We start from the raw sequence: 14118 nt of genomic DNA, 5'->3' as shown, positions 1-14118 counted from the left end.
TTTTATCAATGTCCCAAAGACATTCATACAACACGAACAAGAATATTGATACGGAGATAAGTATAATCTCTAAAATGCAAATACGATGACACATATCTATATATTATATAATTATAAATTATATAAATTGACAATAAAGATTTATGTGTAGAAGTATGTTTCAAAAAAAAATTTAACAAAAACATGTTTCTCATAGCTGGTTCAAAATGATTTGTTCCTTATTTTTGTAATTATAATACAAATTTATACAATAAATTTGAGTTTTTAGAAAATTAATGTATTTTTTTAAAAATTATATTAAAATAATGTTAAAATTTTTAGAAATCCAACAAATATTTTTTGAATTTGATATTTTACAAGTATCGGTATCCAATACATGTATCCGACATGAGAACACCATTTAAATGTTAAGTCTCATAGCTTTCTATCAAATTTGAATATAAGTAAATCTCTATGCAAGTTAAAAAGTATAATCTTTTAATAAGAATGCATTATTTTGAAGTTGAGTGGGGCTTTTTTTTCTTCAAATTTTGTTAATATTGTGGTTTTTCAAAAGTTTACACAAAGCTCTCTTTTTTTATATTTTAAAGTACATCATAATCTCTTTTTTACATTACATAAGTATTTTTTAAAAATATTTGCTTGGTCGCATAAAATATTATACAAGAAATTCAAATAAAAATCATCTTATCATTATACTACATTGATGGAATAAATAATAAAATGATATTATTTGGTACACATAAAATGAATCTGTTGGGATCTGATTGTGCCAATGATGTTTGGCCACGTGGTGGTTCCATGTGGTAGAATTGGGAGGATCTTCTTGGTGCCTCCACTCACGTGCTTTCTGTCCCTTCTTAGATACACTCTTGGCAGTATCTTCCTAATAACACACCTTTCAAAAATATATCCTAAAAGAAAATGGAATTTTTTTATTTACACCTTCTGTATTGTATAATTTATAAGATATTTATAAATTTAAAAGTATTTTTTGGATTTTATAATTTAAAAATATTATTTTTTTAAAAGAAAAGAGCATTTCAAAATTATAAAATTTGATAAATTTATTCTAAATAATATATTTCAAATTATAGAATCGGAATAATTTATTCCAAAAAACACATTTCTGAAAATTTTGTTTTAGAAACATTCTGAAAAAAGTAAAACACCCTTTTTGAAAATTGATGGGGTGCAAGAAAGAAATTTGTTAATGTGCAAGAAGAAACACCTTTAAAATTATAGCAAAACCATACCAGTGGGGATATTGGGCTTCTGTGCCCATAAACAATTCATGAGTTTTTGGTAAATTCTTCCTCCATTTCCAAGGGAAATTTTATTCAAAAAATAAATTCTTACAAAAACTTAGTATAGGACGTAAGAGTCTATATTTTTAAATATAATGCTTCATAATATTTTTATTGAAAAATTATTTATAATTGTTTTATGAGATTTTAATGATTATAGTATCGATATTTTTTCTTAAACGGAGTTGAAACTAAGAAAACGATTGTCTTTCTTATGAGTCGGTCTATCTTTACTCCTCTTTTCGGAACAACTTCACAACTCTCCTTTCGTGTCTCTTCTTCTCATATCTGTAAACTCCAAGCTCAAATGGTATTTGTAAAAGACATTCTAACGCTCAAGTGAGATTTCGTTATTCGATGCTCGGTGTAATTAATGTATGATAACGACATACATTTTTCTCAAGATGTGTGACTATTTATATGGTAATCATGGACTTTTTTTATTGAAATAAATTATATTTTCGGATCATAATTAAATATGTATTACCTAATGCTTAATCGTGGTTTGATCTTGTTAATCTTTTGTTATGTTTAATCGTTTTAGTCGTATCGATCGGCTCTAGCCAAATATTGGAATCTCTACCGATCGTTTATCCTCGATCAATACAATATCCTATAGTGAAATTTATATAATGAAATATTTTTCATAAAAACAAAAAAGGTGTTAATATATTTGATTTAGACAATTGAATATTAATATTTTAAAAAAGAAAAACAAAGGAAGACTGAAAAGAAAAGGTGTCTCAAAAAAGGCAATGTATGTATAAATTGAAGATTAGATTGTGAATGTTGTTCCCTAATATTCCAAAGCAGTCCACATCAAATCAAACCCATTTTTCTCTACCTTCGTATATTTCCAAACACATCAAATATATTCAAACTCATTTATTACATCTATGCAATAATCTTCTTCTACAATTTCATACCTTTTATTTATCCTCCTCTTCCTTCTATGTTCAACCTCACGTCTTAAAGGATTTTTAACTAAATGCTACAATTTGTATTCCATATTATTATAAGCAAGATTTACACGATATTATAAGAAAGATTTTTTATAAATTTTTAATTAGTTTATTAATGTTTTCAATTAAAAGTATGATTCATTTTACATTTACTCCATTATAATTTAGAATTAATAATTAAAATTTAAGTTGTGTGTGTAAATAATTTAGATTATAATATCATTATATATTTACGTCTTTCAAATAACATAATATATAAAAGCTAATCTAGCTTTAAAATATATATTTTTTCTTAAATTTGAATTGGATCATAAAGGAGTAATAAATAGACTGAAAATAAAGCATCCTATTAATGAGTGATAATTTAAAAAATAACAAGACAGTGATTTTATAAAAAAAAATTATGTACAAACATGATTTTACATCTTGACTAAAAGAAAGGATAATTAGATTGAATTATGTTGAGGCTTGTGTATTTGATTGAAGATGTGTTCTCCTTCTCTAAGAAGTCTCAAACCAGCTTCCATGGATCTTCTCTTTCACTCATAATAACCCCAGCAAGATGTAGTACACCAGAGTAATGGGCAATGCAATCAACATCCCAAAAATAACACTGCATTTTCAACACCATTTTTCAATTAGAATTCCAATATTTTACCAGAAAACACATTTTATAATCATAATTTGGACTTACCCAGTGCTCAGAATATCAGGGTGCACATTGTATTCCTTTGCAAACACAAATGGGACAATTCCCTGAGGAAGAGCTGCCTGTATATTTTTTTCAAATGACAAAATCAAACAAATCAGTCAAATGTTGGGTTTTTGTTTTCTTGTCCTTTCAAATAGTAATGATAATACATTGAAAACTATTTCAGTATATAACCTGTGATTCAAGATATTTTGTAGACTGATGTAAGTTTGTGAATATATTACTCATTTTGCAGAGAATTTTAAGCTTTTTATGAGGGAACCAACCAAGGTGCAGATCGACATTGTAGCAGGAAATTGAACCAATTAAGAGGTTTGAGTGAGTATTTGTTGCAATATAATATCATATCTTGGCATATGCAGACACATATTTTAATGCAGTGGAATTTTTTGAGCTTGTGTGAGTGAACATTATTGTATTGGTTTTGTTAGAAGCTAGCAGAAAGAAAGAGAGAGAGGAATCTATACCTGAACAATGGCAACGTGTAAGAGAACACCTTTGAGTCCAACAACAATGGAAGCAACGGCCATGACAGCTGGACCTGTAAGGAATCTCACGGCCATAGAAAAAGCTGCTGTGGAATTTCCACATGCTATGATCCTTGGTTGCAAAGCCATGAACAGACCTGTTCTCATGCACATCAAAAGTGGATTTAAATCCTAATTCAACATCATAAAATCAGTGACTTCACTCACTTATATATTAAGTATATTATGAAATGGTATAATTTGTAGTAGTGAAAGACCTTTCATCATCATCAACCCCACCAACACAAGATAGAAAAAGGAACACGATACTGTTTGTTTGCTCACTTTGTTCTCTGGCTACACTAGATTCATACAACTACACCACATCACACACATGCCTACTTCTTTATCAAAACAAAACATTTTATAATAATAAAAAGTTATGAACCAAAGCTAACAGAGAACTAGAAAAGATTTTCTGCCCCCTCTTTTTCTTTTCCAAGAAAACAAAGGTGAGAACATGTTAATACGAAGGAAGAGCCATGTGTATACTTACCAAGACTAAACATGGCCATCCCAAGCCCTGCATCTGACAATATGGAAATAGACTTGGCAATTATGGCTGGCATTTCCACGTTCCACCTAAACACACACAACACAAGTTCAGAAGAAGTAAAAGAATGTTCAGAACCAAAATGTTGAGAAAGTTATTAAGATGTACATAACTCAACCTTGTAAAACAACAGGTTTATAAGATGAGGTTATATACTATGAAATGCTCTAGAGATCAAAAGAAAAATAGTTACCTGAAGGAAATAAGTGACCAAGTTAGGCCAATTAGGCTGGAATATGTGTTGGGGTTTCTGATAAGTTTCCTCCACACCATGATCAAAATAAGTCTTGTCATCACACTCGTTGGAGGCATAGTTTTTGGATTTCTGTTCCCAGCTTTCTCAACTTCATGCTCATTCTCAATCTCCCTCTTTCCAAAACTAAAACCCTCCTTCTCAAGGTACTCCTCTTCACTCTCTCTGTTACCCTCCCCTGTTCATAAAAAACCACCAGAATAAGAAACAACCAAATCAAGATTAAATTACAAGTTATATGCATGAAAACAAAACCTTTTTTGGGAGACACAGCTATCTTCACTTCTCTATGATCGTGTTCATGTCCACCAAACACATCTGAAACAGGGGAAGCACTTGAACTCCAAACGACCATATGAAGGTCCCTGTTTGGATCCTCTGCTTTGGAGGGGGCACTGGCATGCCCATTGGGCTTCTTGGGGCCATTTTTATACGCGGCGGGGGAGAAGATGTCAGGGTTAGGAGCAGGGTAATGGTGCCTGGGTTTGTCGTTGTTGTTGGCATTAGCATTAGCAGCTGCGGAAGCATCTTCGTCGTAGTTGGAAGGTCTGGGAGTTGGTCCTCTGGAAGCAGAGAAGGCATAACCGTCGTTGGTGGCGAAGTTGGAGGTACGAGGAGGGGCCATCATGGAGTAGAAATCGGAGTGGTTGAAGCTGGAGGCTCTGGGAGTGGGGTTGGTGGAGGATTGGAGAGAGTAAATCTCTGCATTGGTGAGGTTGGAAGGGCGAGGGGTGGTGGAAGAGAAGCCATGGGACCTTCTGGAGAAGATGTCGGATCTGGAAGCGTTGGACTTTCTGACGGTGACGTGGAGCTTGCCGTCCTCCATGATCTGGGCTTGCGTTTCCAAGGTCTGTCGTCCATCAAGCGACATCACATCGGAGTCCACGTGGATGGCGACAATGGCGGCGCCACTGTCTGGAAACTGCTCTGATATCAACATTCTGGCGCCTCTGTACTCGAACATGAACAGCATCAAGGTGTACCAGATGATGCACTGGAGGACCACTATTTGGACCATCAAACTCCCGGAGAATTCCCCGTACATCCCCTTCAGCAACGGAATGCCCATCACCAGCGTGTTGGGGAGGGTGGAGATGGAGAACAGAGTTATGGTCCATTCCAAACACCCCCTCTTGCTGACGTTGCTCCAGATCGTCAGCACCGCCAACACGATCGTCTTCTGCAGCGTGTCCGCCGCGATGAACCGGAAGTTCATCTGGTAGGGGTTGTTGGAGGCGATGAAGTGGAAGGAGAGCAGAGGGACTGCGAACAGAGCGACGAAGCGGTTTATGCCGGAGCATTGGTCCGGGGAGAAGATTTTCCACCATTTGACCGACGCGTAAGCGAGTAACATGGCCACATAGAGTGGCAGCATTGCGGTCATGACGTGGTAAAAGTCGGCTAAAGTGATCATTTTGCTCTTCCTTTGGAGAAAGAAGAAGAGAGCAGAGGTTGAAGGGAGAAGGTGGAAGAGAAAGGAGAAAGTTGGTGGTGATGATGCAGAGGAGGTGTGTGTGGTTTTTGAGGTGGTGTGGTGGTGCTGGGTAACAGTGAAAATACAACAAATATTTTTTGAGCTTCGAGAGGTACGTGCGTGCGTGCACTTGCAGTTCAGTCCCCAACGCAGAGAGAGAGAGAGAGAGTTTTGAAGTGTGTTTGGATTTGAGCCTTCAGTGGAGTGGAGTGTGCATAGATGAAACAATGGTTTTGCAGAGAGGTGTTTAACTTTCTCTTTGAATCCTCTGTTTCTTCTTCCTATGAGCTGTAGTTTAGTTTTCCACTTTTCTCTTTCTTTTCTCTGCTATTTCATTATACCTTTATATTTCTTTATCTTAATTCTGCAGAAACATTTTGTTCAAAAGTCAAGATGAATTCTCCATGTTTGCTTAGACAGTGCAACTTTTTATATAATAAATGATCAAAATTAACTTAGATATAGGTCTTATTCATAGTTGAATAATTGGTATTTGATTAAAATTGAAGAAAAGAGAGGTTATAGAGAGAGTGATGTAGAGATAAAGAGAGAGAGTAGGATATAGCAGTAAGAGTGTAGGACAAATGCATGAGGTCAAAAGGATACAAACCATCACATGCCCGTAATCTAGTAGGCCTTGCATGCCTTTGCCTTCACTTTCTTAGCTACTCCTTTCATGCAAACTAATATCTAAGCAATGTAAGATCTTTATTACACCTCCTTCACATCGAGATTACCAACTCGTATACGATGTAAGATCTTTATCACACCTCCTTCAGATCGAAATTATCAATTCGTATACGATGTAAAATCTTTATCACACCTCTTTCAGTTTACCAACTCGTATACTATAAATAATTTAATTCACAAGATTACCAACTCACATATTATAGATAATTTAATAACGATCAAAATAACGTTATAAGTCAAACAAGTATTCGTTAAAATATATTTAAGTAATTCTGATACAATATTATTAATATTTTAAATAACTTTACAGTTGAATAAATTCTCTATAGGAAAAATAGATTCCCTTGAATGGAACAAGGACAAAATAGCAGTGTAACTAACTCAGCGGATGCATATATTATCAGTTGGATAATACTAATATTTTTTCTGAGACTAGTATACGAATTAACCTTTATATTTTTTATAGTAAAAAGCAAACTCTTCCTGCAATTATATTTCAGAATAAGTATTTTAAGAATTTTGAAGTTTGTAAGAATAAAATTATAAAAAACAAAGAAAAAGTAATCATAGATTGATAGTATAAAAAGCAGCACCAGCAGTGAAAAGAAAATGTTACTGAAAAAGTATGTAACCTTAAACAAAAGAACCAAAACCTTTAATGGCTCTCGGTCGTGGCACCCTTAAACAAAAAAACTAAAAAAAAATATTTTCTTAGTGTATCGAACGGACCGACACCTGTCAGATCCGACGACCAAAACCATTACGTCGAAACAGATAAATATCAAGATTAATCAGTTATTAAAGATAGATAAATATCAAGATTAATCAGTTATTAAACACTAGACAATACATTTTCAATCATGATTCAAATTCTTAATCCCGTTAAATAACAAATTATCCATAATAATCACATAAATAGACACAATTTCAAGAATTAGATATGTCATAATCCATTACTAATAGTGTCGAACACCAAATTCTAATTTGAGCGTCGGAGTGCCTTTTACAAGTAACATTCGAACTAAGAGTTCACGAAGATTCGAACTAAGAGTTCACGAAGACAAAGAGTGGAGAAGTACTAGAATAACAAAAGGAAAGAAGAAAGTGCAAACTAACCTATGGACTGACTAAGAAGAAAGAAAATAATTCTTTTAGTTCCAATCCCGTCTAGTTAGGTAGGTAAAGTGGAAATTTCCTAGGACATAAATGAAATGAAAATTTGAAATATTGATTAAGAAAAAGAAGGAAATAGTAGTATATTTATATGTGGTGGAAGTGATAAGTGAGGCATGCGTGGAAGTTAATGATGAGAAGGCATTGAAGAGAGCATAGAATGAAAGTTTAGTTAGATATTCAATTCTCCAAATTCTGAACACCATGCATTCTTGTCTTAAGTTGCACGCACTACCATGGGTTTTTATGTTTCCTAAGACCATAAAACTGTGCATGCATTTCATTTCTTTTTTCTAATCTCTTACCTACTCCATTCCTTCAACCAATGTCTTATCTCTTTGCCTCGTACAAAAATAAATACTTTGTTGGGCAATGAAGCATATTTGTGTGGATTCACATCCAATTTCAAACACATTATACGATATCCTTCAAGTCAATTTCGTAGAAATCACACTTCTCTTTCCTCTTCCAACACCTTCTCTCTCTTCAATCACCAAAACCACTCTACACAAATTTACACATATTCATGTAATAACAAACATTATTAACACAAATCAAACAACCACACAGTTTATGGTGCTCTTTTTGGTTCCTGCTGTGTTGGAACATGAACACAGGTAACTGATGCATGAAAATACACTGCTACATTCTGAATCTAATGCACCATAGAGTTTGAGATGATGCAGGTTTTCGGATTTAGACCTGTTTTGCTTTATATTAAAAGAAAAACATAACTTCCTTGTGTTTTAAAAATTGAAGCTTAAACTCGTGTTTGGTTCTACATCACAAAATGGTGGGTACACATCAAAATATAGGAACTAACCAATATTTTTCTCTTATATTTTTTTCTTTAATTTATTGTGAGTCTGAGTGAAATGTGAAGATCGTATTTGATAATTTAGAAGATGAAATATAGCTTAAGTGAAGTTTTTAGATTCATGAAAAGCGTTTTATATTTTTTTCCAATTCCTTTTTTTGTTGTGAACATGTTTCAAATATTAGAAAAATATAAGATATAATTTTTTAAACTTTAATATTTAAATTTCAGTATATATAAATTATGATGATACAATATGTATATGTAATTCGAGTTAGAATAGTTAAAAAAATTATAATAATCAATCTGTTTTTATAAGGATGAATGATTACATATTCTTGTTGAAACAACAGAGGAACTATACTTTGTATTTATAAAGATCAAGAAAAATCTGACATAGAAGAGTTCAAGTTGCTGATACATTAATTAATTAATTAAAGAAGCGAGTGTAAAGAGCTATTGAAGATCTCACATCGACTAGATATTAGAGTCTTTCATTGTATATAAGTGGGTGTAAACCTCAACCCTATGAATTGGTTTGATGGAGTTGAGTTAAGCTTAAAGTCCAATGGGAAAAACAAGTTTTTGTGCAAATTATTACATCAGAAGAATGAGTGAGAAACTAAGTCTCTTGATTAATATGGAAAAAAATATTTTGAAGTGAAAGATGAAAATCTTAATTATCTTATGAAGAGGTTACAAACCTACATCTTAGGAGCTCCTTTGAAATTCTCTCCAACCATATATTATAAATTAACCATTATCATTGAAATATATTAATACCTTTGTAAAGCATCATTTAATGATTACACGAGACTTAAAAACCTGTAAAAATATACAAAAAGAGCATAAATATGTTGTGATTATGAGTGAGGTGAGTTGAGGTGAGTCTCTTACACTATAAATGGGAGAAAAAGAAGCAGAAATTATGAGTACAGACATAGTGGTAACTGTTAAGCATGCATAATAGTTGTTGAAACGATGCTATGCTAAAGACTTTGCCCCTGGAAGACTAATCCATTCCAATTGAAATTCCAGCTCACCACATTCAACATGTCGTAGTCTTAGAACAACATTTTGTAGAATTTTACCATTCTCATAAACCACGCAACTTTCCTCCGCCAGACAGTTCGTCCTGCATGGTAGCATTCTGGTGATTATGGTTCCATTCGGAAGATCATCCACTTCCATCTTCACTGCTTCTATATATGGTGAGATATCAAATTCTGCATCTCCCATTTTGTCATCCATGCTGAATGTGTCATGATCATACACAGTCTGCATTCAAAATTAATGCATCAGAACACAACTGATACAACAATTATAACGTGTTCATCGTATCAGATATCAGACACTGACATTCGTATAACACGTTACATAGGTATGAATGCATCAGACACTGACATTTGTATAACACGTTAGATAGGTTATGAATACGTTAGATAGGTTATGAATGCTTACCATTATCAATGGACAAGAGGGATCTGTGACAGAAAAGGTAAGATCTTCGTTCCACTCAGGGTTAATATCCTTTTTGATGACACTGGTTTTGAGCTTCTGAAGAAAGAGGTTTACGATTAAAAAGTTTGAAGAAATTTAGAAGAATTTGCTGATGTGATGAAATGTAAAAGAAGTGACCTGCTTGTCCATCTTAACGACAACGTAAGGATCACTTGTGCTGACATCGCGAATGGCGAGGTCGACACCACGCTTGACGTGAATTCGTAGAAGGCCGAGTAATCCGTCCATGTCCCAATCAATCACTGTCTCCCTCCCCCTCTCTTTCCTGTGCCAAATTCAAACATATATAACTTGTTATTTACAGTTCATTATGTTCTACCAAGAATCAAAATAAGACTAAAAATATTACTAGGTTACCAGAATTGGGTTATTTGGGGTGCTTCTATAATTGGTTGGTGTGGTTATTATGGTTAGGAGGAAGAGAGAGAGACAGAGAGAAATAGAATGTTTGTGTGATGGGATTTGAGAGAAAGAGATTAATGTTTGTTAAGGTTGTTTTGGTTTTATAGAAGAGAGGAGAGAGGTAGAAGAATTGCATGCATGCCATGCACCTTCAACGTGTACGTTCTTCCCTTCCGCCTCTCTTCACCCTCCAATTTCCTGCTTCTCTTCTATTTTCACCACCTCCATCTTCCATCAAATCTACATTTAAAAGTTTTTTTTTTATACCAATCAAATCACAATTAAATAAATCAAGTGATCAAACTATAATGCAAACATTGGTCATAAAGAAAAACAATATAATTAAAATATTTTGTTGATGAATTTAAAACAAATGTTTACATATATTTAAATTTCAGTATATCAAACTCAATGGAAGAAAGTCTACTACTAATGAATGCTTAGGCAAAACTTTCCTACCATTACACTGAGAATTTTGAATCTAAATAAAGGTTATAGTAATTAAAATTCAAAAGTATTTTATCTGTTAATAACGCAATTTAAGTCATATTCTATATTTACAAAATGCTTAAAATATTTAAAATCTAATACACAACATAATCAGCTTACAAAACTTCAAGTGAAATACTACAATTTTTCATATTTTGCAAATTCTTTTTACAGATTTTACATAAAAATATATTTTCTAAAATCCTAAAATGAACACAATACCCACACTCTACTCTTTCTTCTTCCTTTTCACACAGCACATTGACAATTTGTATTGCTCTCTCAACGGTGGCAATATTTCATCTTTTGGTACTGGAAGGTGTTTCTTTTGGTGATGAAATCTCTGGCGACTTGATAGTAGTTCGATGGTTTGTCTTAGCGGTTCTCTCTTCGAAGAAGAAGGTAAGTAATTTTTTTTTTTGGTTTTCAAATTTATAGTTTCGTTTTTATTGTAGATTTTCTTTTTCATAGTACATGTGTTGTGATTCCAGAAAGTGCAATTCTCGCTAGGTTTACAAAATATAGGAAATCCACACTTTGTTTTTTGTCTTCCAGAATGTTGAATTCGCAAAACTCCAAGATTGATGCATCCGTAAATCTTTCGGATTGGTGAGTTCGATAATCTTCCGATTTGTAGATCCATATTATGTTTTCAAATTTCAGAATCCATAATGCAAAAAATTCTTTCCGGTTTCTCAAATTCGTAATTCAAAAAATGCAGGTTCCATTTTTCAAATAAAAGAACAAGGCTAATTTTGGATTTTTAAAAATTGTGGAGGGCAGGAAGAAAAACATAGGGGTGCAGGAAAAAAACTCTTAAAAACGTAAGAAATAATTTCGAGTTGGGCCTAGCCCATGATGGGCCCAACCAAAGAGAAGAAAAGGAAGTAACCGGCGATTTCTTTTCCCGCGCGATGGAAATGGAAGAACCCTGGGAAGCACTTGACGTCGATGACTCCGATACCTCCGCCTTCCTCCGCCCTTGCAACGCGCATTCCAGCTCCTCTTCCCTCATTCCAGGTCCCGCCGGCGCCGTTCAAGCCGTCATGAGCAACCGCAGCCGCGACCACCCCCTCCCCACTCAAGAGTTCCTAAGGCGCGTCGGCCGCGAAAGCCACCGCGATTTCAGCACCAATCCCTGGCTCTGCGCCATCCAATTCGTTCGCTCGCAGGGTATGGTGGACGCTGATGACGCGGCACACGGCACGCCGTTGAACTCAATCAAGAACATCGAGAGAGTGCCTCTGGTCGTGGCTGTTATCAAATCCTGCACCCCCAACGGTCTCGGAGACATGACGATTACGCTCAAGGTACTCGCTCTACTTTTACTCACTGCAATGCAACTATGTATATATAGACAACTGTTGTCATCTTCGTTTCGTGAGAAGATTCATACGAATTTCCCATTTCAGGATCCTACAGTCACTGTTAGTGCCAGTGTCCATCGCAAAGTCTTCGCGCAGCCAGAATTTAGGAAGGGCATCGCTGTTGATTCTGTCTTGGTTCTGCAAGAGGTCTTTCTCCTTGCTACTTTTTTCCCTGCTCTGTCTCACACGTTTTCCTTGCTTTCATTTAATTCTGTTATGCTTCACACAGGTTGCTGTGTTTTGTCCAACCCGCTCTACCTGTTATCTGAATGTAACAGTGCGCAACATTCTCCAGGTATGCCATAGGGTCGTCTCTGTTTTTCATTTCAGGTTACTCCCAATTTGTTAATGAATTCAATTCCATATTCTATGAGATTTACCATATATGCCAGTCTGTGATTAGATGACACTGTTGAATACACTATCTTCTCTTATTAATTGTAATTTCTGTGCACTGTCAACGTAAATCAATCAGAAATCTCAGTAGATATGTCTTTCAAGGTATTTATTGCAAAAATCGAGAGACTTGATACATTTATGATTGGATGAAAACTGTATAATCCTTGTACTATATATGTGCTTATTGTTGAAAGGTATTTGTTTGTGTGCCCCCCATAGCTTGTTAATATGTTACACAGGTCTTCTCCAAGGACTGTGGACCTCCATCACAACAATTAATAGATCCTGTACGCCCAGTGATACGAACTACACCTAGTGTGGGTATGTGCACATCTATGAATCAAGTATTCCTGAACACATTTTTATGTGTAATTGATGTTGCCGAGTTATTGGAAATTCATACATGGCTCTCTTTGCAACAGAAAGGCTTGAAGGGTTATTGGCATCGGGAGGTACATTCTCTCCGCCACGGGAAAGAAATGAAGAAACCATGTCTGATCTCAGACTTGAGTCAAGCTCTAGACAAGTAGCAGATGTTGACTGGCAGAGGGCTGAAGTTTTGGGTTCAACTATCTGTCACAGAGATAATGAAAAGTATCAAAACCTTGAAACTGTTTCGGAAAGAGAGAACTTCCCATTGAGTCTGGATAATGCTGGACATGTGCAAGTACACTGTGTTGGTGAGCTTGATTGTGAGATGGAAGATCAACCCAACCCTCCTAGATTGGATGAAGAAGCCGACAGTTTAGCGCGGATTGCTCAAGGCAATAGTTCTACAACAAACTCAGTTCATACATCTCAAGCCGAAAAAACTGGGATGGAAAATCACTTAGAAAGTCAGAGGCAGATAGAAAATCACTTAGAAAGTCAGAGGCAGATAGAAAATCACTTAGAAAGTCAGAGGCAGATGGAAAATAAAAAAAGTTCAGTCCCCCATTGGACAGATGAACAGCTGGATGAGCTTTTAGCGTTTGATTGAGATAACAATATCTGTTTGTCAAATCAAAGTATACTATAGGATTCTGGTATGTCCCAAGTTTCCAGGCATCTAAATATGCAATATTTTGAATTTTAAAGGTGCATGCTTTTGGTTTGGTAAATATGTGCAAGAACACGTTCGTTGTATAGATGAGAACTGGCTTGTCTCTAATTCCATACAGAAAAGTTACAGGTGTTTGCTTTCGTTTTTCTTTTGTCTATATTAATCCTGCTTAACATTTTTATTTAAGTGTTTATTGTTTTGATCGTATTTAACGTTAACATTTAATAGTTCTATATCCTTGTGCCCTTTTAATTATTATACTACTTTATAACTCAACTGTCTAATTTAATTGTTAAAATGTTTGTATTATATAATATAATATTTTAATCAAATATTTAATATTTTAATTATATAGAAAATAAAAAATCATATGACAATATTCTCTTCAGAGACTACTTTGCCTGTTCGCATTTTTTTAAAATTTAGACAA

The 14118-nt window shown here is 34.5% G+C and overlaps 3 protein-coding genes across 4 annotated transcripts; 1 reads left to right on the top strand and 2 right to left on the bottom strand.

Annotated features, from left to right (window-relative positions):
* Positions 1 to 2595: 2595 nt before the first annotated feature.
* On the bottom strand, positions 2596 to 6194 carry LOC137813046 (probable auxin efflux carrier component 1c). Its single transcript, XM_068615335.1, has 6 exons — positions 4570 to 6194; positions 4255 to 4492; positions 4005 to 4090; positions 3449 to 3606; positions 2964 to 3040; positions 2596 to 2882 (listed from the first exon to the last, which is right to left on the bottom strand). Exons 1-6 carry the CDS (start codon positions 5726 to 5728, stop codon positions 2813 to 2815), a joined length of 1788 nt encoding a protein of 595 aa, XP_068471436.1. The 5' UTR covers positions 5729 to 6194; the 3' UTR covers positions 2596 to 2812.
* Positions 6195 to 9234: 3040 nt separating this feature from the next.
* On the bottom strand, positions 9235 to 10450 carry LOC137809843 (protein C2-DOMAIN ABA-RELATED 4). Its single transcript, XM_068610910.1, has 4 exons — positions 10347 to 10450; positions 10107 to 10254; positions 9930 to 10025; positions 9235 to 9746 (listed from the first exon to the last, which is right to left on the bottom strand). The coding sequence occupies exons 2-4, from the start codon at positions 10215 to 10217 to the stop codon at positions 9453 to 9455; spliced, it is 501 nt and encodes a 166-aa protein (XP_068467011.1). The 5' UTR covers positions 10218 to 10254; positions 10347 to 10450; the 3' UTR covers positions 9235 to 9452.
* Positions 10451 to 11779: 1329 nt separating this feature from the next.
* Positions 11780 to 13833, top strand: LOC137813045 (uncharacterized). Of its 2 annotated transcripts, XM_068615334.1 has the most exons (6): positions 11780 to 12190; positions 12293 to 12394; positions 12477 to 12542; positions 12886 to 12967; positions 13069 to 13519; positions 13550 to 13833. In XM_068615334.1, exons 1-6 carry the CDS (start codon positions 11795 to 11797, stop codon positions 13623 to 13625), a joined length of 1173 nt encoding a protein of 390 aa, XP_068471435.1. In that variant the 5' UTR covers positions 11780 to 11794; the 3' UTR covers positions 13626 to 13833. The 2 variants fall into 2 exon arrangements, with proteins under 2 accessions (XP_068471435.1, XP_068471434.1); XM_068615333.1 differs by having other exon boundaries at positions 13069 to 13833.
* Positions 13834 to 14118: the final 285 nt, after the last annotated feature.

This window comes from Phaseolus vulgaris, chromosome 2 (assembly GCF_000499845.2).
Source record: "Phaseolus vulgaris cultivar G19833 chromosome 2, P. vulgaris v2.0, whole genome shotgun sequence".
NCBI classification, from domain to species: Eukaryota; Viridiplantae; Streptophyta; class Magnoliopsida; order Fabales; family Fabaceae; genus Phaseolus; species Phaseolus vulgaris.
Note: the sequence above shows the minus strand (reverse complement) of the source record. Positions and strands in the feature narration are given on the sequence as shown.